General features: G+C 38.8%; 1 protein-coding gene across 2 annotated transcripts in view; it reads left to right on the top strand.

Annotated features, from left to right (window-relative positions):
* The first annotated feature begins 5,222 nt into the window (after nucleotides 1-5,222).
* fancc (FA complementation group C) overlaps nucleotides 5,223-23,554 on the top strand; it is a 33,167-nt gene continuing 14,835 nt past the window's right edge. The window contains exons 1-9 of one of the 2 annotated variants that reach the window (XM_082553979.1): nucleotides 5,223-5,421; nucleotides 7,241-7,331; nucleotides 7,560-7,790; nucleotides 13,164-13,251; nucleotides 13,387-13,481; nucleotides 20,675-20,782; nucleotides 20,881-20,939; nucleotides 21,523-21,687; nucleotides 21,977-22,130. In XM_082553979.1, coding sequence (XP_082410105.1) covers nucleotides 7,593-7,790; nucleotides 13,164-13,251; nucleotides 13,387-13,481; nucleotides 20,675-20,782; nucleotides 20,881-20,939; nucleotides 21,523-21,687; nucleotides 21,977-22,130 — 867 coding nt within the window. In that variant the 5' untranslated portion in view covers nucleotides 5,223-5,421; nucleotides 7,241-7,331; nucleotides 7,560-7,592. The remainder of the gene's footprint in view (nucleotides 5,422-7,240; nucleotides 7,332-7,559; nucleotides 7,791-13,163; nucleotides 13,252-13,386; nucleotides 13,482-20,674; nucleotides 20,783-20,880; nucleotides 20,940-21,522; nucleotides 21,688-21,976; nucleotides 22,131-23,554) is intronic. The other variant, XM_082553978.1, reaches the window with a different exon arrangement.

The following is a 23,554-nucleotide window of genomic DNA, read 5'->3' on the forward strand; positions in this document are numbered from 1 at the left end:
TAGTGCTGCATTCTTTATCACGTCCAGCAGGGAGCATCTCCTCTAGCTACAAACTATAGACTTCTATGCAACTATTCTCAGTTTGCTCCCTTGATCGATGACCTCTGCAGACACTTTCTTTACACACGTATGACCTCAGTCTTAAGTTTTAAGTCTTAATTTAATATCACATGTTCTTGATTTTGTTTTGGCCTCAGAGAAAAAAAAAGGAGGATAAAGAATATGTTTTAGGAATATGGTTAACTTGTAGGAAAATGGTTTCCATGCAGTCTCGTCAGGTAGCAGTTGCTGGAAGTTGCTAGAAATTCATACTCACTGGCTGACAAATGTGTTTTTTGTTCTCACAAAGCACCCTATATAAGAACCAGGCCTTAGACCAATGAAGGATAGTTAGGTAGCTTGTCCCTGTCCTAAACAGAAGTGTTGGATACAAGCATAAACACCTTGATTGCTAATCAGTAAATTTCCATGTTTGGAGCAGACCGAAGAGCTCCAGGAGGTGAGCAAACAGCAATCTAATCAGTAAAAGACATAGTGCTAATAGGAGCTGACAGGGCGCTGGAAGACTGGCCTGTTCCTTTCCCTTTTTTTTAAGCCTTATTTACCTAATCATACATAGATTGATGCAAACACTTTTTCCATATGCAAGCACCCTGTGTAACATTTACTCATACACTCCCATATCAGGGCAACTTGAGGGTCCCGTGAGTAGCCGGGGACAATCTGCTCTTCCTTCTGAAACAAAGCCACCAAAGCATATGGAGTCGATACCTTTAAACCCAGCAAACTCTTCCTACTTCATTTCAAAGAAAATGAAAAGAGAAGATAACAAAAATAAAATCGCTGGAGTTAAACTAGACTAGTACATTTAAAATAGACTTATTTCTATCAAAATACATTACTGGCATTGTAGCCTGTCCCAACTTTCCTTAATAATTGAATGCACATTAAAGTAAAACCACCAGAGATGCAGTTACAGACTAACACTTTTTTGAGACATTGATCCATTAATGAAGGAGAGCTGCCCAATGTCAGGAGACACCTCTAACAGTTACTCCTTTTTCTTCAAAAAAAAAAAAAAGCTTTTTCTCTCTTTCTCTCTCCTTGGCCCCCTCCTTCTGTGTTTCCTCAAAGCCAGACATCAGAGTTAAGCCCAAACAGATCTGAAGATTTTAAACAGCACATTCCTTTGTTTTAATTTAAATGTCTCTTTCCTTCCTCCCCTTCCTCACCTTAATGAGTTCCTGATAAAGCCCAGCTGTGATCATTTATAGTAAATTTTATCACAGAGGAATCAACACCTTTGAGATGCTGGAAAATTTGTCTTTTCCATGCTTTTTTGTTGTAAACACACTTTCAAATAAAGTACAACTTTCAAGGCTTCTTGATTTATACGTAACTTCACCAAACAAGATTAGCTTATATCTCATTTTCTTCACTTTATTTTACAAATGCAAAAAGAATAATCCTTGTTTTCTTAAACGATGAAATTAAAAATGTACTTTATCTTAGCCATCATATTTTCCACACGAATACACTCACAGAAGCTGGCCATATAACAGAGCAGCATCGGTGGATGGTTTAGTGAGAAATGCAAGTCGTATAGAACCACGGTGGCAGAGCCAGGTTGGTAATAGCTTTGGTTTGGACCAGAACTGGTAAAAGCATTGGTTTGGATCAGAACTGACTAATTTGTCAGCAGCTGTGCAGCTCTTGGTTCCAGTGACCCTGGGAGAGATTGATATCCAATCTCCTCACTTGGCTCCATCTCTCTCTGGCCAAACCACAAGGTCAAAAAGACAACTTGAAAAATTTGTTCATCACATGCTTTGCCTTTCCCTAAACTCTATTTATGCTTAATATTTTTTTCACTGGGGTGGGAGTTGCATTTCTAATTTCCAGCATCACAGTTTGGCTATGTTCTATTTTGTGTCTTTATGTTTTCCTAAATGATCTAATGGGACTACTGTTAGTGATTTCGATATTGTAATTGAGATGGTGAACCTGGGAATTTGAGAGTGCAGAGAGTTTCTACATGTCAAAATCAACACAATAGTAGTCATAAATTTTTATTTATCTTATTTATTTATTTAGTGTCCCAAACTGTGTCTGGATGTTGAAATAAGATCCCACTGGCACAATTGCCCATTTGGCTGTGATCAGGTCTCCGTTCCAAGCACGAAAGCAAACATACACACATGCAAAACGTACACACACCAGCAAATGGATGAATTGCTGCTCCACTGCATGACAACCCGTCTCTTGGCTCTGTAATAATCACAGAGTAGCAGTACAGGAAAAACACACGTGGTTTACACTACATTTCTTCTAGAATCCATATATGTGCCCATTCAAGCATAAGCATCGCAACGCACACCCACAGCCGCATACATAAACGCGTGCACACACAAAAAACATCAGCGTGTGGGTTTCCACTTTGGGCATCAAACCACACTCTCTAAAGTTTTTGCCGTGGTTTTTCTTTCCTTCTCTCGCTAGTTTTTTTGAGTTTTGCCAGGGACCTTGTTCCAAACCCATAGTCTGATGTTTTTACAAGACTTACACACACACACACACGCACGCACACACACACCACAATGCATGTGGAGTGATCAAGCACCGGTTGACCTACATGCTGGCCCAAGCAGGCAACGAGGGTGGAGCTGATGGCAAGCTTCTGGTGGTGGCTTATCATCTGCTTTTTCTGGATGTTAGCAGATCCCAATATTAGAAACACATTTATATACTTAAATGTGTAAGACAGATAGATAGCTACATCTCACAGCCTGTACATACAATTTCAGCATTATTTTAAAGCTATTGAACACACATACTTAAATAAGCGCACACACCTGTAGTCACACACCCACTATAGCTTACACTCATCTGCACAAAACCACAGGCCTGGGCTTTCCTACCACAGAAATTCTGAAGTCTAATGTAGAGCCTCTAAACCACTTTAAACATATTCCCAAATCAAACACACTGCATAGCTTTAATAGTGTGCACACATTGCATAGCTTGTACTTGAATATTCAGCATTAAAGGCTTACATTAACCGTTACCGGGCCACACATACGCACAAGTCGTGTTGCAAGGAGTTCAAATACCAACATTTTACTCTTTTTCTAATGTTGGGATCCGTGCTTATGTACACAGACGTACATGCATGAACTCCCACAATGTATTACGTATGTTTAAACAACCGTTTCCTGGTGCAGAGTGCTAGGCTGCTCTGGGTCTGACTGGAGCCTCTGGGTGATTTGTCAGTTTGAGCTATGCAGATTAGAAACCCTTCACAGTTTTGGGTTTGGGTCCCAGAGTGTGTCCCTCTGGGACCCCTGAATTCCTGGCCATGCTACGCACTCTGCTTCACCTTGTGGACCCTTAACCCGAAGAAAATGTGTACACTCAGATGAGAACATAAGGCTATGCATGGAAAAGATGTATATTTTCATCATTAAACAAACGATTAGATTAAACAAATTATGACAAAATGACAGTGTGAAAACACAATAGATCACATGCAATTATAATTTATAACAAGTTGGAAATCACATGGAATTCATTAAGTTAAATCAAACAGCATGACCGCCAGGCTTTGTTTTTCATTTTTCACTTTTTGTTTTTATTGGTCTGTTCCCTTAAATACTATTGTGTCAAGACTTTAGCTTGTGTACTCAAATCCTCTTAGTAATCAGTCAGCATCTCATCACTTTGGTCAGGATATAATGTTTAAAATTGCTCTGTAATTGTTCTATAAATAAATAAACAGCACAAGTAAGGCATTATTATGACAATAATCAGAGAACCAACCAAACCATAATGGTGTTATATTATGCAAGACTTTCAAACATTCCTAACATTTTTGCAGCCTCCTCTACTTCTTCAACAGAAGAAAAGGTCCTATTCTTTCTCTGACTACTGGTTCATTGTAAACTACTTACATTAACAAAATATCCAAATAAACCTTTATTTTACTATTTTCTTTACTTCTTCGTGAAGCACTGGTAACTCTTTATGCATACCACTTTAAACCTTCAAATTTCATGGTTGTTCGTTATACTCATACTCCATATCCCCTACAAGCTGCGCGCGTTCGCAATTACGCACTGCTGGCACGGTCTCTGCGCACAGAAAATCTGCTTTGCGCACAAAAAAATATCTAACCTGAATTGAAATTAAAATAAATACGTTAACAATTCTGTTTTCAGTATTAGTAAGTGACTGGTTGCTCCAGTATGGGATCAGAACGATGCCACCTTATCCCATAGTCCAGCCAATAATGCGATTCACATTCACATCTATGCAGCTAATCAACATCATTGACAGGCTATGACAGCGTCCTTATGTGCCAACGCCGGTGTTTTAGCTAGCAAAGCGGCTGATGTGGAGTGAAGCCACGTTAACGACAACGTGTACAACCATTGGAGATGCGATCAGGACAATTGATGGAAAAAGTGTGGACTTTATACCAGTTTTTTTTTGTTGTTGTTCTCCTTTATCTCATAGTGGACAGAAATTATTTGTTGGAGTGGCACAAATAATTTGTGTGGCAAATTTGATGCAGAACACCTGATTGTTCTGTAAATAGTTTGAAATGTTTATTTAAAAAAAACAAAAAACGCCTTGGCTGCATTTTTAGGTAAACAGCTGCAAAAAACTTTGTTTTGAAGAAGTAACTATATAATTAATTGCCCAACATTGGTCATTATATACTGTATTTTGCAGACAGAGAGTTACAGGACTCTCTCCGAGACCACAGACTCATACTCATAATACAAGTCAGAGCTTTATAAAAAAAAAAAAAAAAGAAAAGAAAAGAAAGTTGTGTTTTCAAAATTGGACTTCATGTTATTTTTACTTCCAATAGTGTTAACATACTGCACAGGTCATGAACAAGATTTTTTTTTTCATTCTAAGTGGGCTAAAGCAGTTAATTAAAAGAAGTCTAACATAAATGTGAAGGCTGTAATTTGGTTATATTAATAAACCATGTAACTTGGATGGATTCGATGCTGGCGTGACCACAGTGCACACGTCTAATGTTGCTTACAGTGGTCCAAGGGACCGCTCAGGGAGTTTGTGTGTTCGCTCAGACACGTGAAAAATTAGAGGGAACATTGCTCATACTTCAGTCTTTGCAGTGTGCCGAGGCCATTATCAGATAATATTTTAGCGTTCAGCCATATGACTCAATTTCCCACCTGGCAGTGCGGAGAGGAAGTTCGCGGGTGACGTCGAGCCCAGCCAATTGTCTTCTTCCATACGCGGAACCCCGGTTGAAGAGGGAAGTTCAGTTTGTTTTCATCGAGTCACAAATAGCTTTCCTTCTTCTCCGAAGTCATAAAGAATGATTGGATACAGTTGACTTCTGCTCCGTGGAGATTTTAGTCTAATGGCTATACGTCTCATTTACAGGCAAGTCGTAATTTGAAACTACAGGAGCAAATTGACGTGTAACTGTAGAGTGGTTTAGTTAATTAGCGAACAGCTGAAATACCAGGAGTTGCGGGCTACGAAGGAAGAAAATCAGCGCTGGGCTCATGCAGCAGTATGAAACCGATTGGCATAGGAGTTGTAATTCGAAGTTATTCTGTGTGTTAACACTGAAGTGACAATGTTTCAGCATGTGTACCTAAGTGCAGAGCGGCAGAAATACTGACATCATGTGGTGTGGCGTAGTTACTGCATTCAAGCCGTTGAACTTCTGTGTTTGGAAACTGACAGGTACAGCTCAATTTGGGGGAGTACCTGCCTTTATTTTGTGTTTTACAATAAATTTAATGATTTTGGTGGTTTAATTATTATTATTATTATTATTAATAGATCACTTTGGGAAGTAGCGATGTGTTGCTGAAATTAAAATTAGATTAATGGATTGTCAGTACCAAACTCTCTTTGGTTTCCACTTAGTTTTCAGCTGCAAAAAAAGCATGGCCCTTTTGTAGAAATTCTTTGCGAATTACAGATGAATGAAGATGTTTTGCTAGCTAATATATTAAGTATGAGAATGCTTTGTTGCAACCCAACTAATAAGCCTTTTTGCACAGTTGAACATTTTGCAGTTGGTGAGGTGAAAGTAATAGCATATAATTCACATAATTTTCCACTTATTAAGTTACTCCATGGCCCTTGTTGCTTTGTCTACACTGGTTAAAATGAATAAATGCATTACTTTGTTATTCTAAACTCTTTAACAAGACTAATATTGTGACAGCCCTTCTCAGTTATTCCAAGTGTTTTTAAATATGACATACTTGAGCATACAGAAGTAAATTTGCCAGAAGTGATGTTTGACTGATTTGATTATACTGAAATAATGTCAACAATCTCATAATTGGAACAGCAAACGCAGAGTAACCCAAAGTCCACAAGCTTAGTTTAACAAATCTTCAAAGAAAATATTTGACCAGTCACATCTCGTTCCTGCTCCAAAATGTGTTCAGCCAACACCAGAGCTGCTGACGAGTGTGCTTGTGCATGTACATATTTCTTCTGACATGCATTTGGACCAACAACTTTGTGTGACCACAGTTTTTAGCATGTTCCTGTGCACAGGTAGCTGCCTGTGTGATAGAAATTGTGGGTGACATCATTACTTTTAGTTATTAAGCACGTAGTTCTTTTTCAATTCTACTGTACTGAAAAATGGAGCCCCTTAGACACAAGTCAACAAGGGGTGTTTGTTCCTAATTTGGTCTGGGTTTTTTCCTGCCTGAAAATGAGTATTTATATATTCACATCAGCGAGCCATAGGGGCTTTCCAGCAGAGATGATGGCAAGACATTAAACAAATCGTGTGTAACGACGTGATCATAAAACACAACTCTGTGGTGTCCCACGCAGACCCGTCATTATAGCAAAAAACAACAAATACACACACCATTCTCAGCAGGCTATTTACAGACACGAAACACATCCTCACACACACACACACACACACCCCACACACGTTTTTTCTCTCCCCGTCTTCATAAAAGGTGAAGAATGTGCTGTTTATTTTTCAGTAGGTTGTCATGAATGTGTGTGCAAGTAGGCCTGATCGCCGAGAGGTTATCATAATCGGATTTGCCTCAATTTATTTTCTGCTTGTTGTAAATTCAGCTTGTTATTGGATTATCCCCCTGTGCCACCTGTGCTACAAAGTTTTGGAACACATATTAAAGAAGAGCACAGCAATAACATTGGCAGATTGAAATTATTAACTGATATATTTGGATTAATGTTTTCAATACAGGGCAGCACGTTGGTGTGGTGGTTAGCACTGTTGCCTCACAGCAAGAAGGTTCTGGTTTCAAAGGAGTTTCCGTGTTCAACACTGTTTACAGGTTAAGTGTCTTGGGTGGCCCAGTTCCACAATACAAAACAGAATTTCTTTAAAACATTTAGAGATTCTGCTAATATGCTTTAAATCATTGCACAAAGTCAAGATCATAAATGTAAAAATAGTATATAAATGAAAGTACCAATAAAAATGATAAAGAACAAATTATAAGATACTCTCTGTGTAATATTTGGATTTTACCTTTTTTTTTTGTTTATCTTTCCACTCTTAGCTCCTCAGTAAATTTTCATTGACCAGCAGCCAAATGTCTGAGCAGCAGCCACTGAGCCAGCCCCTGCAAACTGAAGAGCCATTGCTGAATGACCAGGAGATGCAGTTCTGGCTGGACAAAGCAGTGGCATGGGGCCAGGCTGACAGTCCGGACACGCAGAAAGACACCTGCCTACATATGAGCAGACTTAGGGATTTCCTCCACCAGCTTCTTACACAAGTGAACAGCATGGTAAGCACAAAAAGTGTACAGTGGGGCCCATGTAAACTTTGTCAAGCTGCAGGTATAAGCCTGAGGTGTATGTTTCTGACAAATGTGGATGGTCTTGTTCCTACACCAGACTTCTTAGATGCTTGTTCAGTCTGATTTAATGCTCTGTATATTTTAAGAGGTGTGCTTAATGGGCTCCAAACGCCTTATCTGATGAAATAGAACAGAACAATTAATCAGCTAGGTTGAACAGCCAAGCAGCCATCTGAATAACGAAGCGCTAAGTTAGTTTAAAAATCACGCCCCGTATGCGAGTTCACTCCCTTTTAGAGCCAGGGCATGAACATGAGTCCATCGTTAGGAGCCCGCTAACAGAAGCTGCTCTGTGCTGTGGACAGGCTGTGTATGTCTGGCTGGCAGCACTGCGATGTTGAGTTAGTCAGGTAATAGCCGCACTGGGACCTCCAGTGCTAACCTAATGTATCCCAGTATCAGGTTCAGCAAATTTGGGAAGGGGACAGGATGGCCGCTGTGAGATTTCAGTGTTTCTATATGGTCATTTTGCCTCGTTCCAGCTTTTTCTCCTCTCACGGGTTCTTGTGACCCGCTTTTCTTGCAAAAGGAGTCCTCTCATGAGTCATAGTGTCCTTTCAGGATCTAATTTGTGATGCTATGTACTCCATATGTTTTACCGCAACACTTTGATAATAGTCAGAAACAGTCCCATGTCTGCCTGTCTTTCTTCTTCCCTGTTGGTTTTGGGGTTAGCCCCATATTTTTATAGATATTTTTCTCTGTCTTTCTTCTTTTCCGTTAACATTATTCTGGGTATATGTCATGCCGAGGTGTCAGTGTGTGTAGAATGATGGCACGGATTCAAAGAGAGAGAATGGTATAGCTTAATTGGCTTGAAATCCGTTTTACTGGCAGTTGGCTCATAAAAGACCAGCTGAGGATAGCCTGCTTCTTGGCAGCATTTTACATCCCTTGATGACTTAACAACTTTCTTGTGGCTTATGGTCTGAGATGAAAAATACTCCAAGTTATTGTTAATTTCCAGGTTTACACTTGATTAGAACAGTGGAGGATGTTGCCTTGCATAATGGAATAGTTGCATTTTAGGAGGTATGCGTTTTCACTTATCGAGATCTTGGATGAGAAGACCACTGCTGCTGTCATCTCTATCCATCTGGAGCTGCAGCCAGAAGACGGGTTAATTACCTTAACAGCTAGTGTGACTGTATCCATCACTGTGATGTTGCTATTTTGCTCCTACATTTTAGAAAGGATGAATGAGATTAATCAGCTGCTGAGCTGGGATTTGGGTGAATTTTGGAGGGTGCTCAGCTAGCTGCATTCCCCTATTTCTAATCTTTATGCCAAGCCGAATTTTGGCTCTAGCTTCATACAGTATATTCATTGTTTTATTTTATCCCTGAACAAGAAAATAAGCGATCATATTCACCTCAAATGTCAAGTGTTTAAATATGTGCACCTGCTATCTGTTGTACAAGTCCTCTTTTAAACATGCCTGCTACACTACAGATGCATTATTACATCACTCCTCAAAGGAGTTGATCAGAAAATCCTGGACCACTAAAGTAACATGAAGGGAGGATGTTGTTGGGTGTACTTGTAAACACAAGTATGTAATTTATCACAATATAAAATAATAGGTATCATATCTATGATATAGCAGCCACTCAGTGCATTTAGGAATGTAGGCATGGTCAAAGAGATGTGCTGAAGTCCAAACCTAGCAACAGATGTGTGGTGGATATTTTCTTGGCATTGTCATTTTATATATGTTATATATCGTTGCTGACCCTGTCCATCCCTTTATGGCCACAATGTACCCATCCTTTGAAGGGTGCTTTCCAGCCTGATTTTAAAAAGCTCAAATCACCTCAACCTGGTTTCTTGAACATGATGATGAGTTTATTGCACTCAAATAGTCTCTACAGTTACAGGATCTCAATTTAATGGAGCACTTTTGGAAACAGGAGACTTTCATTATGAATGTGTAGCCAAAAAATCTGTGTTAATAGCTGTATGCTACCATGTTCAATCTCTGAAACACCTTGCTGAGTCTCATAATGGAGTTCTGAATGCATAAACAGGTTCAATCTGGTTCTAGCAAGGTGAACTTAATAAAGTGCCTGGTGAGTGTATATTTATGTGATCAACATAGCAACTTTGGTATTTATTGTCAAGGCTATTGCGACTGTGGATCAATGATGTCAGGGACAAAAGTGTTACCTCACTTCTCTATAAACTTGTCCCATTGGCTGTTTCGCTTGTACATAATCAGTCACTTCTGTCTGAGATGTCTGTCCCTAATCAAAACAAGACACATGGATGCAAACCCACTTCACAATTAGGGACATGGTTGACAAGGCTTTGATGCTGATTCTTGCTTTGGTAGTCTTAGATAATTACTTTGTTCGCGATGGCTTATTCTTGTGGGAATTCAGTCAGTGCAGTCACAGAGTATGGTGCTGTTTCTATTGTAAATGAGCATTCCTTTTTAGTTGCACCAGCAGCATGCAAAGGCTCATGTATATGCCCACAGACAACATTTGCCATGGGTTGTTGAGCTGATGGTAAGGCTAAGTGTGTGTGAGAGGCTGAGTTTCACATGGCGTTGCTGGTTTTGTTAGGCATAGTTGGGGTTTTATAGAAACTCTGATTGGCCTATTATCATCATGCTTCCCATTAATGTTGATCTCATCCCCTTGAATGAGTCAACTCGGTCTCCTTGACAGTCTGGTGATCCTTTTAAACGCATCAGCCTGATGCTGCCTCATTTTTTTCCTCCCCCCACCTGCTTTGAAACTTCTGCATTTGTTTTCTGATTGATTCTGGTGGAAAGAGCGCTATTGATGCATAATGGCTTCGAAAGAAACGTTCATTTTCTCTTTTTTTACTGCTTACTGTTCACTGTAAAATAATATGCAGCAGTATTAGTAACTGCTCTTATGTGCTGTTGATTTAAAAAAACAACAACAAAAAAAAAACAGGGTGGTGTGTTTTTTAAATGTGCAGATTTATTTTTCTTAAAATACCAAGATAGTTTTTTGTTCCTATTTGTTTTCTTTTGGGTCGTATATCACCAGCTGCTTTTCCCCCCTCCTCACAAAGCATTGCTGTTTGTTGGAAGATTTCAAAGTAGCTCCCTATTAACTTAATTCATTGGAGGCTGCACTCGGCTCTCACTTTCAGACATGGCTGGTTTTTTCATGTTGTTTTGTACGCTAAGAAACGTAAACCTTCTTCTTCTTCTTAATAATCCACAGCATGTCTCTTGTCCTGTCTTCCTCCCCTCACCCCAACTGGTCGCGGCATATGGCTGCCCCCTTGAGGCGGCCGTTGTTTTGATTTGGTGCTATAAATACAATTGAATTGAATTCTTGATATCGTAATATCACACTTTTTTAGTCATGTAAACATTTGTACACATTCACACCAGTGTGTGAATGTGTGTGTGAATGAGTGAATGACTGAATGTAGTGTAAAGCTCTTTGGGGTCCTTAGGGACTAAGTAAAGCACTTTACAAGTACAGGCCAGTTACCATTTATTGCGGACAGTGTGATATGGCATAACCCTAGTTGTGGCTGTATCTGATGCACACATTGACCCGGCATGTCCCAGGCATGTTCAATAGGAGACTTTGCTCTACAAGGTTAGTCAATGACTTTAGAATAAACAGATTTTCAACAGCGGATTTCTTTGAACTCTAAAAATAATTCACCAGAGAAAAAATGATGTAGACCTCACATGCAACAACCTACCGCAAAGTGAACTTGGGCCGGATTTATATCACAAGACAAAACAAAAAAGCGGGTAATTGTTAATTGGACAATTGGAACAATAATCACTTTGTTCCAATTGTCTTTTTTCCTGTAAAAGCTGGAAACTAAAGTCATGCAAAAAACAGAAAGTAGAATTTCTCGAGTGCACCTTGTGTCTACCACCATCTGTACTTCTGTTTGATTGTCTATTGCATTTCCACACACATTTTTACTCAGAGTTTTAGATTTGAACAGAACCCTAGTAAACATCTCTAACTGCCTGTTGATCTGTTTTCCAGATTAATTGTTTGTCATTCAGCTTCTCCAATAAACAAATTATTTCAGCCCTACATGGGAGTGAAGTAAGAGCAATTGTCTTTGATTAGGCAACAGCACGCTGCTTCAATTACATCTGGCATATGTCAGAATCACTGTGTGGGATTTTTCTGCTGTAAAGACTTGCTGTAGAGTTAAATTAGCCCAGAGGTTAAATGTATGATATAGTCTGTTAATATGGGCTGAATAATAAGAAATTTTGCACATGCACGTAAACATGATTCCTGCTCACATGTGCAGACATGCTTGTAAATTTAAGTCATGCGTCATCTCTTTGATCTGTTTTCTGCATGTCGCAGTGCGGGCAATCATGTTGATGTAGTAAACCCATAAAATAATAAGTTAAAACAACAAAAGAAGCGTACACCTGTTTATTTATATGTATTTTCTTTTCCAAATCTAAGCTCAAAGCCTCAGTCTCCAGTTTGAATGAAAATTCTGCCTTTTGCTAGCAAAGGTAAAACTAGAATGAATTAAATTTGTGACAGATATATTTATATTTTGCTAAACTATAAGTTAGGTCTGGATATTGTTAAAGAGCCATTTGTAGAAGTTGTAAAACTAGTTCTGGCCTTAAAAGATAAGTACTGGGACAAGCTCTGCTTTATTATTGTTCATATGAGGGTATCGGCAGTGTTTTTTGATATTCCATTAAATGAAAATGGATAGAAATTAAAGTTATAAGAAGTCAAGTGTAAAAGTCATTCCAGTTCAAAAGCAGCATCTGCTGTTGCTCCAAACATCTCTGGATGTTTTAATTGGCTGTGAGGTGAACTATATCACATGGTCTGTTATTCTTAAACCCTTACAGGTATCGCACCCTTGACCAGAGCCCTGTTTTGCAATGTGTTCTGTTTTCTGTATCTATCACTGTTGAGTCTATGGAAGGAGTTGTGACATGACCATAACAAAGGAAACAAGGTGATGCGTGAGCAGTATACTGTACAGCTGTTGATGTGTCTGTTACTCAGCTCAGTTCTAATTAGGAAGGATTGTGATTATAAGATTCTTCTAATGTTTAATGTTATGACAAAGTGTTGCTAGGTTAAAAGGATAAATGAAACAGGTGACGAGGTGCAAACATCTGTAATACAGTGAAACAATGAAAAGATATTTCCTTTGTTGTCCTTCTTCCATTTGTGTCATATTTCCATCCTATTAGAAACATATTTCTGCATGTACCTTCCCAGAAGTAAGAGAGTATTGAAAATGAAAAACACGTACAGTATAAAGTCTTTTTTTTCTCTCCCTCTTTCTGCCTCTAAGAGCTCAACAACAGAAACCATGAAGAGGCTGCCCTTCTTAGGCCAGCTTTTGGGTCAGCTGTGCTGGAATCCTTATGTCACCGTGTGTGGTGAGTGGAGCTTCTGGACAACTTTCACTCAATCGCTAGTGGGTTTCACAGCCCCAAAACAGATAAAAGTAATAATGATGGTAATCATTCTCGCATGGTGTATAATGCCTTATGTGGTGGTGTATTTTTTTGCAGATACAAGCAGAGGGCTGCTGCTTGGGTGTCTTTGGGGACTGTACTCAGAGCGTCCAAGCAATGCTGTGGAGAAAAAAGCCAACCAGTGGATACGGGTACGCACTTAGCATTTTAAATCTTTATCAGTGGCTCATTCAGGTTACTAATAAAAGTTGGTCTGACTTTTGATATATTTTGAAGATGGTCACAGTTTTGTATATGGCTCAGTGCTTTTTTTCAGTATATCTGTGACTGTTTATGTCATATAAGTTTAGTGATTATCAGTGATAATTGCAGCATATTCACTAAGACCTGGTGACCTGATATATTTTATTGTGAGAATGTCAGAAAAAGACACAAAATATATTACACAAAGGGGAACAAAGATGGTTTCACTTGAATATGCAGTGAAGATGTAATTCGTGTCTGAAGCCAAAATTCTCAAGTTCACTTCACAAGTTGACTTAATATAGAAACTTGTGGCATGTACTATATGTGTTATAGTTCTACTGTGAGTAGATATCTATCACAAAAAAGGAATCCTGGAAAAAATAGAGGCGAAAGGAACTATAAAATTCTGATATTGTACTAGTTGTTTTTATGCCTTTATAACATTTAGGCATTTTCCTTCCTATTGCCATCATATTAAAACCTGGTGTGTTTGCTATTCATGTTCTAATTCGTTCTGGACCGAGTTGACATACAGATTATTTGGCTGTTACAGATCATTCTTTTAGCAAATACTCATAAAAGAATCTCTCTTTGACTGCCTTCGGGCTGCTGAAGAGATTTTCAGTCTAATATACTTTTAATAGGAGTTTGATGGCCAGCTCTCTCTTTCCTCTCCAATTGGACATGGATGATGAATGTCGTAGATTGGATCTCTGTTTGCCTAAGCTTTTGTGCCCCAAACTGTAAAACATATTTTGAAAGCAAATCAAAATGGACTGTTTTACTGCCTCTTGTCACCAGAGGAGGATCAGCCTTCATATTATAGTTAGCGGATCCTGCTAACTGTGTGTTCTCAGGGCGCACATACAAAGGAGGGAACGGGAACAGAGGGAAGAAAAGATTCTGTGGTGTTCAACTTTGAGAGGGTTCACACAGATGGCTTATGATAAACAATGTGGAACATTCACATTTTTGCCAGATTATCTGTGTGTTAGTATTACTTGGATTAATTTCTCATCTAATAAAACATCCTTTTAATTGGAACAGTGTCTTGGAAGTAAACTTTAAATTTTGCCAGAGGGTCTTTGACCTGCAAGAGGAGAAGCAGAGTGCATGTGTGCATTGTGGTTGTGTACATAGGTGTACGTGAACTATACTAAGATATGAAGATTAATATTACTTTCTCAAATAACAATAAGACTCGTTTATGATTAGATAGGAGAGATGACCTGTCCTGGGTGTAGCTCACCTCTAGCCTGATGACAGCTGGAGTAGGCCCCAGCTCCCTCATGACTTTGAGCCAGTTTAGATAAGGGGTTAATAAAAATGGATAGATGGTGAAGATATAACCGCTCAGTTACAGTTACAACAGTTGTAACTTAAAGAATGAACTGGTGCCGTCTACACGAACAGCTAGAAAAACCTATTTATTTATTCATTTATTTACTATCACCCTATCACACATGCATATGTCAGTGTATTGTGCATTGTAAAAAAATCAGATTACACTGGAGGAGTGGAGGACAGAAAGTGGCAGGCCTAAAAAACTTTCTGTAGCAGATGAACAGTATCTAAAAAGTCATGTTTTTAAGAAAGGTGAAAAAACTCAGCTAGCAAAGACCTGACACAAAGGACCCCAACTGAAGAGTGTTAGTGGATGGCTGGCTGTCAAGAAGCCATTCTTGAGGTAGTTGAAATCATTGTCATTATGTACGAAGGAGGTCAGGAGAGAGGTTCAGTGGTTTACAGCCATCTGTAAAACATGGTGGAGGCTTTTCCTAGTAAAGTAATATAAATTAGGGGTGGCTACAGATTTTTTCCCATACTGTAAATAAAACCATAAATTAATCTAGAGACAACTTGGTTAGTTTTTCCAGTTTTTCCATTGTATTTTCAAAGTAATGTAATGCTTGTTCATGATGGTTTGGTAGTAGCTGCACTGACAGCCAGTGCTGGGTTCACTGAGGTCATTTCTAGAAAAATGGTTCACATGTATTGTGTACTGTGTAGCACTTGAAAGTACAATAACATAACATAACCACCTCTGTAGCTGCTCCTCATTGTCCTTCTCTTGTCCTCAAAAGGAGCTTCCATTTACCGCAAAAGACGGGAATAACGGGAAGAACAAAAAAACCTTTTCACCGCAACTCGGCCCATCTGGGAGAACAGGGCAGATGTATGGTTTTAGGCCAGAGATGGTCTGTCTCCGTGTCTCTCCCCGTGTCTGTGTTGTGTTGGGCTGACTGTCCTGGAATGCAGAAAGCAGCCTGTTTTCTGTTAGCCCTGTCTGATCTTGCTCCCCAACATTGTTTTCTTGCTGCCTCTGTAATAAGCTGAGTTTCTGATGCTAAGTGGCACCTAATTTTTTTTTTTTTAAATTTAATTATTTTTTGTGCATGTTTGTGCATGCACATTTGAGTATTTGCACTAATATGTGTGTTTTGCCTGCCTGCTACTGTGTGTAATGTTAGTAGCCATATATTTCTATTTTTATTATTAAAAAAATGATAGTACTTAAGAGTACTCAGCCTTTTCTCCCATGTGTCTTTGCCTCACCCCTCCCTGTCTGCCTCTTTTCCCCACATCTGAGTGTTCTGACTGGGTTTGAAGAATTCCTGTTATAGCTGTAGGCTATGTCAGATAGTCATTAACTCAATTGGTCTGTTTCTCGACATCCTGTACTTGCAGAGAGACCACACAGTGCTGCACTACCATGGCATGAGCTTTGAGGAGATGACAGATAAGCAGAGCATGAGAGTATAATATTAGAGGGACAGAAGATGAACCGTTTGATATCTTAATCTTTGATGTCTATCTTTAGTGACTCAAACAGAGTGAACCACAGCTTGGCCCTGGAGCCACAGTGGCTACTTCACTTTTAAAACATATTTCTTATTATTGGCTAACACTGGCTCCTTTTATGTGTTTTTATTTGAAGATGAAAGTAGCTTTGTCTCCATTTATCTGATTCTTTTTGGGTGTCATTGCCCGATTGACTGAGATTCTCTTTTCCATTTCTTCCTTTTATTTATGAGGAAGAGTTTTTCATCGTTTCATCGCTTGTTTGTTTTCTACTTGATACACAAACAACATATCTAAGCGTTAAAGACTGTGACTTTTAAATGGCCACCAACAGACACATGCATTCTCATGTCAGAATTAATAATTATAGAATTAATAGAAATAACTATGAGTAGGGCTTGCAAGAATACTGGGCATGTAAAATGAATATGCACCTGACACTTTATTAGGTACACCCATTCAGCTACTTATTAACAGAAATATCTCGTCAGTTAATCACATATCAACTCAATTGCTTTAGGCATGTAGACCACCTGCTGAAGTTCAAACTCAGTGTCAGAAAAGGGAAGAAAGGTTGATTTAAAGCCTCTTTTCCATTAGTACCTACTTGGTTTGACCAATTTTCTATTATAATCGAGTACCACCTAATGTACGTTGTCGTTGTCATAGCAGTGCTGCATAGCATGGCAATCGGTGGCATGCAGTGTGACAACGTTTTTTTTAGTGCCTGCTCGCATCGCTTGGAACAACAGCCGAGCAGGTAACCTAATGGAAAACCCTGGAAACCTTGGCGATCCATGGTGAGTCAATCAGAGGAGTTACTAATGGAAATGGGGCTCTTGAAGTCGGATGGGCTGGTTTGAGTATTTCAGACACTGCTAATCATCTGGGACTTCCCTGCACAACCATCTGTAGGGTTTAGAGAAAATGTTTATTTAAAAAAAAAAAAAACTATACAAAAAACTAGGGACAAGTATCTTGTTGATGTCAGAGGAAAATAACCAGACTGCTTCAATCCAGTAGGAAGGCAACAGCAACTCACCACTCAACATTTCTTATAACCAATGTGGGCAGAAGAGCATCTCTAAACGCACAGCACATCAAACCTTGAAGCAGATTAGCTACAGCAGCAGAAGACCGCACCGGGTGCCACTCCTTTTAGCTAAGAGCAAGAAACGCAGGCTACAGTTCACACTGGCTTATCAAAACCGAACAGCAGAAGATTGGAAAAACATTGCCTGGTCTGATGAGTCTCAATTTTTGTTTAGAAATTCTCCCAAACTCAGTCCAATAAAGCACATTTGGGATGAAGCGGAAGGGTGGGTGGATTTATAATTACAATTAATTACCAAAAGCACTTTGTCATACTTTTCCCTTAAAGTCAAAAGTTAAAATTTAGAATAAAGGAATATAATTAATGTTATTTTGTCTACTTGCTAACGATTTTGTTTTTCTTTTCCTATCATAGCATAAATCATGACCAATGTGTCAACAAAAGGGAAGCTCAGTCTAAAAAAGAATCAGTGCATTGAAAAGAATCAAAAAGCTAAAACTATATCATAAAAGTTGCTGAATTTAAAAGGGGTGTTTCTTGTAAAACTTTTATTTTCAATCTGAGTTGGCTACATGACACAAATGATTTTCTTTCAAAAATCAATGTCTTAAAATGTCCATATACACAAGGTTTATGGGGTCAAAAGTGACACATTTGGCCATTTTGGTGGAAAACTTAAATTGCTCTTGCTTCTTTCCTGTAGCTGTCTTTGTGCCAGGTTTGAGGGCAGTTGCTTCTCTCTTTATTATTTTCTATAATGAGCCTTTTTTGCACTCTTATCCTTCATTTCGTCTTCTTTTTTTGTCTTTGCTGTTTTGACCATCTGAGGTTATACTTCAGTCTTTCTTTGGTTTTGGGAGAATTCAGTCATGGCTTAGTAATTGTTAACAGACACCCATCAAAAACAACCCAAGCCTTTGCGTTGTGCATTTTTCTACATCCTCTGTTTTAATTTTAGATTTATGGAGGGATAATTTCTATGGCAGCAATGGCAGTCAATGTCCCCAAAGCCAACTTAGTTGCTTATGACTTTTAAACTGCAGCCATCGCAGTGCATTCCAGTGTCCCTCTGATATTTCTTCTAACCAGCCTCCCTTCCCTCTCATTCCCCAGCCTCACTGTGCCTCCTTACCAAGGGTGGGATAAGATTGATCGGTTTTTTTTATGCACTCAATGTGCAGAGTTTGAGGGCTCTCAGATGGTAGTTATTGGGTTGTTTTTTGCGACTATGTGGAGGGTAAGCATCTTAGCGTGTTGTAGGGCTTTGCCAAAGAAACCACACATCCTCACCAACAACGCTGCAGCATCCCTACATTGGTTTCTGTTTTTCTGCTTCACTTGAGTTCTTTTCTTTATAAATTGTGCTCCAAAGTCTCCTTTTCTCCTTATCTATTGTTAAGCGCACACTGTTTGTAGTTTTAGGGGATTGGTTCTTTGTGGTATAGATGTTTCTCTGTTTTTACTGCAGCTCTATGTCTAGTGAAGATGTGAGGCTTTGGCTGTTTCTGTTGGATCTCACTTTCCAGCCTGCAACAGTATGTCAAATCTGTGGTTGAGTTGAGGGGATTTCTAAAGTTTAAATCAATCTCTAATTTCATGTTATGGATCTTTGAGTTTTCAAGCACTTCTGAAGGAATTCTGAAGAATATTTTTGTCAAAAATTCAGCGTATCATTCACGAGACCACTGAATGCTGTGTGGCATCACTTTTGGTTTTTAAATGCCAACACTGAAAGTAAAAACAAGGCGATATGTCTCAACGCTTCTTCTGCTGTGACATATTTATTAAATATTTTGAGAAATCGTACATCTTGGCAGTTTTGCTGTTTTATTGAAAGCGGTTTGAGAGTTACTCATGTAGCATTGTGCCTTACACTATGAGCATTGTGTTCCCTCCTGTTGTTCCTTGATTACGACCAGCATTTTTTTGAAGACCAGAATCAGCTGAGTTTATTAGTCTAGTTTATCAGTGTATGATGAGGCCCCTTTTAAAAAATTCTCGTAAAACACCAAGGCCCTCTGTAAGAAGGAATGTTCATCTCTGAAGTTGCTCATATGCTGTCCATACAGTCTCACTTACTGGAATACCTTTTCTCCACTCATGTGTTTCAAATGATGTGATGCCAGTAGAGTCATCCTATATTCCAGTAACTAATTAGCTTTGATGTTATGGATCTTAGGGTTTGGAAAATTGTATCAAAGTCTTGTTATATTGTGATGCACGTACAGTCAAAAGAAAAAAAAATCACTGGACTCTGCAGTCCTGTGAAAAACTAAGTACACCCTTTGATTCATGAGCTTGCAGAACAAGCTTTACCAGCAAAATCTTGAAGTAATCATTTCTCTGGGACTTTATCAGTCTCTCACATCATTGTGGAAGAATTTTGACCCACTCTTCTTTACAGCATTTCTTTAATTCATTGAGGTTTGTGGGCATTTGTGTATGCACAGCTCTCATAAGATCCCACCATTGCATTTCAATTGGATTGAGGTCTGGGCTTTGACTGGGCCACTGCAAAACCTTGATTCTTTTCTTTTTCAGTCATTCTGTTGTCCATTTGTTTCAAGTGTTTTGTCTCATCATCTTGTTCCATCTTGTTCCATTACCCAGTTTGGGCCAAGCTTTAGCTGTTGTACAGACTGCCTGTGATTCTTGAATACTTTGGTATACAGGGGGAATTCATGGTTGACTTGATGCAAGGTGCCCAGGTTCTGTGGCTGCAAAACAAGCCCAGATCACCACCTGTCCATCACTGTATTTCACAGTTAATATAACAGATTTAGGCTGAAATGTGATGTTTTTTGTTAACATCTTTATTTTTTGTCTCATATACAAAGGACATTGTTCCAGATGGCTTGTGGTTTGTTCAGGTGAAATTTTGCAAACCTAAATGGTGCCATCTTTTTAGAGGCGTAAGGCTTTCTTCTGGTAGCAGTTCTAAACCAGCCATGCTTGTTCAGGCTTTTTGTGATTGTCCTTTCATAAGCTTTAACATTTACATTCTAACTAAGGCTAGTAGAGCCTGAGCTCAAGCTCTTACACTTTTTGGGAACTTTCCAGAGTATTGAGCAGTGGGTTGGCAAGGATGTCCGTTCCCGAGAAGATTCTGTAAACACACATTTGAATGGTGCAGACCACCAAACCAATCTTTTATTAGCAGCACCTGATTGCTACTTGCGTTCTTAATTCCTATAGAAGCCATAAGGGTGTTTCTTTTCCACATGGCTGTATGCATACAGTACATATATTTTTCTTCACATTGTGTTTTCTGGCCTTCCACAGAAAGTATTGTGTCAGCTTTCCACAGAAGAAGATGAAACTGCAGCACAAGCGTTAATGAAGTGTACGGGTGTACCAGCTAAAGAGTACCACCTTAAAGTCCTGAGAAAGGTATTATTGCTTTGTTTCTGTTGGTATCATTCATTACATACAAAGATATTGAATTTAACATGCTTTATATGTAAACTGTGCTTTGACTGGCTTTTCAGAAGGTGGCACTGCTGCAGGAAAACGTTGGACAAAGCTGCACATTATTTAACAGTCAGAGGTAAATGTGAAAAATAAATAAATAAAATATGTAGACCAGCTGGATAAGTGCCATTCATATTTCATCAGTGGGTTGTTTTGTTTCTTAACGAAAATGTTGTAAAATGGTGAAAAAATTAATCATCATAGTTTATATAAAACCTTGAAACTATCTTTAATAAAGGCTAATAAAAGTATTTATTAGCATTTATATACAGCAGAGAAAATAACAAATCCTCACAGTTTAGATCCAGGGATGGTGATGTAATCAGTCATTTAACATCATATTAGCTAACTCTTTGACTAACTGCTGCCACTCTAGAGGACACTAATAGATAGCTTTTGTCAAAGTTGTTAGTATTAGCTTGTAGAATGGTTAGTATAATTATGTGTGCACTTAAAATCACATTTGAATCCAACACACTGTGAATTTTTAAATAATAGGATGTGTGGAAAGGAGGACTGAAAATAAAACTTGAGCCTGGATGGATTTCTGTCTTTTCTATGATAATAGCAGAGTTGTTTATGTTTAACTTGAGGTAAAGTACTGTGTTTCATTGTTCTGGTAACAGTGACAATAAAGATCTATCTTATCTTCCATGTAGGTGTTCATGTGACAGGATTGTGGATATATCAGAGGCATGCATCCCCATTGTCACTTGTCCCGAGGCATCTTCTCTCATTAGTCTCTTGCTACAGCGGCCGGTGGCTTGTGTCACAGAAGGTCTCAGTGAAGACTTTCTGAATGCTTTGACCTCTGCTTACTCAAGGTAGTAAAGTATTAAGGGTTTGAAGCTGAATATTTTATGACCTAGTCCATTATCACATTGTATTTACTGTACTATATTGAGCATTTTAATTGTTGTATTTTATAGATTGGAGCATTACATAGGCAAACAAAGGGCGATTTCTTGGCTCATATAGTTGAGATGTAGAAAGGATTTTCCCAAATGTAACCCGGAATTTTATCTGATTGTGATATACATGCATCTACAATATACACAATATTCACAGCTGGGAATATACATCCAGTGATGTAAGTTATTCTTCTTTTCCCAGGCAGGGTTTGGCATTGGAGGAGCAGGCCTTGGTATCTCTGTGGTATCACAGCTTTTCCAGCCTGGAAGAAGCAGTCCTCAGTCTGTTGCAGTCTGTTATAACTACAGGGTTAACACCACAGAAGCTAGAGCAACAAGTAGCACAGTCACTGCTGGTGGGTAAACGTTTGTTTTCTAGTTATTTTCTACCTTAATTCTGCAGTGTACAAAACGTCAAAAAATACCCATGATTCTCTATCAAAGCCTGAGTTTGAAACCCAGACAATCAGTTATATTGTAAACTTTGAACATTTGAAAATTAGGAGCTGATTTAAAATACATTTGAAACAGTTACATCTAAATCGTACCTGACACGATTGTTGACTAGTCTGCTGGGCTATAGATCAAGTCTCATCTTTTTTCCCCCCTCATTTACATTTTATAGCAACAATTTGGCAATACTATTGTAGTTCATGACAGTCACAGAAGTGCCAAAAAGTTTTTAAAAAGTATACGTGCTGTATCTGAAGAGCCGAACTTATGATGAAATACGAGTATCTAAGGATATTGTTGTTTTATGTTGACAGAGTTGGAGAGAATGTGCAGAATGTTGTCCTGTTGTACTGTGAGATTTTCTGCAGTTTTACTGCTGCATGAATTGGCCTCATTTATTCATATATTGGTGATATACTGCTGCTGTTAAATTAGTTTGTTATGCACAAACTTTGACTCATCTGCCCTGAATTACAGGGGCTCGCATGAGAAATCATTGCACACTCCTTATGTGTTAAGCTGCAGTTTTAGCTGCTTCTAATATAGGCCTTGCTGCAAAATTTTGCTGATTATAATATGCATAATTCTGGGAAACATTCCTTTGCTTTTTTTGGTGACTCTTTATGGACTGTTCTTGCCCGGCTAACACCAGTTGGCTTTGCGCTGCATGGGTCTCACATAATTTGGCAAGCTCTTAACCCCATCTCACATCATTTGGCCTGTGCTACACAGCCTTTGCTGTGCCGGGTAAGTACGGAGCTCTCTGTCGCTCGAGTTCTTGGCCACTCCTAAGTTCATATAACTTAAGATCATGTCCAGTCAGAGGTGATTTTGATTTATAAATTGTTATGACTGGTTGATGAAAATGACGTCCTCGTTGCTGCAAAGTGCTCACAAAGTAAAAGCAGTGAGTGGTGTTCTTTTTTTTGGGAGGAGGGGCAACAGAGGCTGCTTTTTTTTTATCCAACATTTAAAACTTGTTTGCCAAATTAGTGAAGCCTCAGTGAGATGTAAGGACAACAATAATAATTAAGTGTGTCACTGAAACAAGACAATTCGAGAAAGCTGTGGAAAAACACTGAAATTAGATACAACAGTGCCAACCCGAATCTGGATGTGTGTCTAAAGCAGACATTTTTTACACATTGTTTGTGCCAAACATCTGTACACAACAATAAAATACTTGTGTGCGCGTTATGAATGGCATCCTATTTACCTAGCCCTTTGATTGCACTCCGAGTGGAAGTTATAAATGTCAGTGAAACTCAAGACGGAAACAAAATTTGACCTGTCATCTTGCTCCAGTTAACTTGGATAAAGTTTGTCA

This window comes from Aulonocara stuartgranti (assembly GCF_965226115.1).
Source record: "Aulonocara stuartgranti genome assembly, chromosome: 12".
Classification (NCBI taxonomy): Eukaryota; Metazoa; Chordata; class Actinopteri; order Cichliformes; family Cichlidae; genus Aulonocara; species Aulonocara stuartgranti.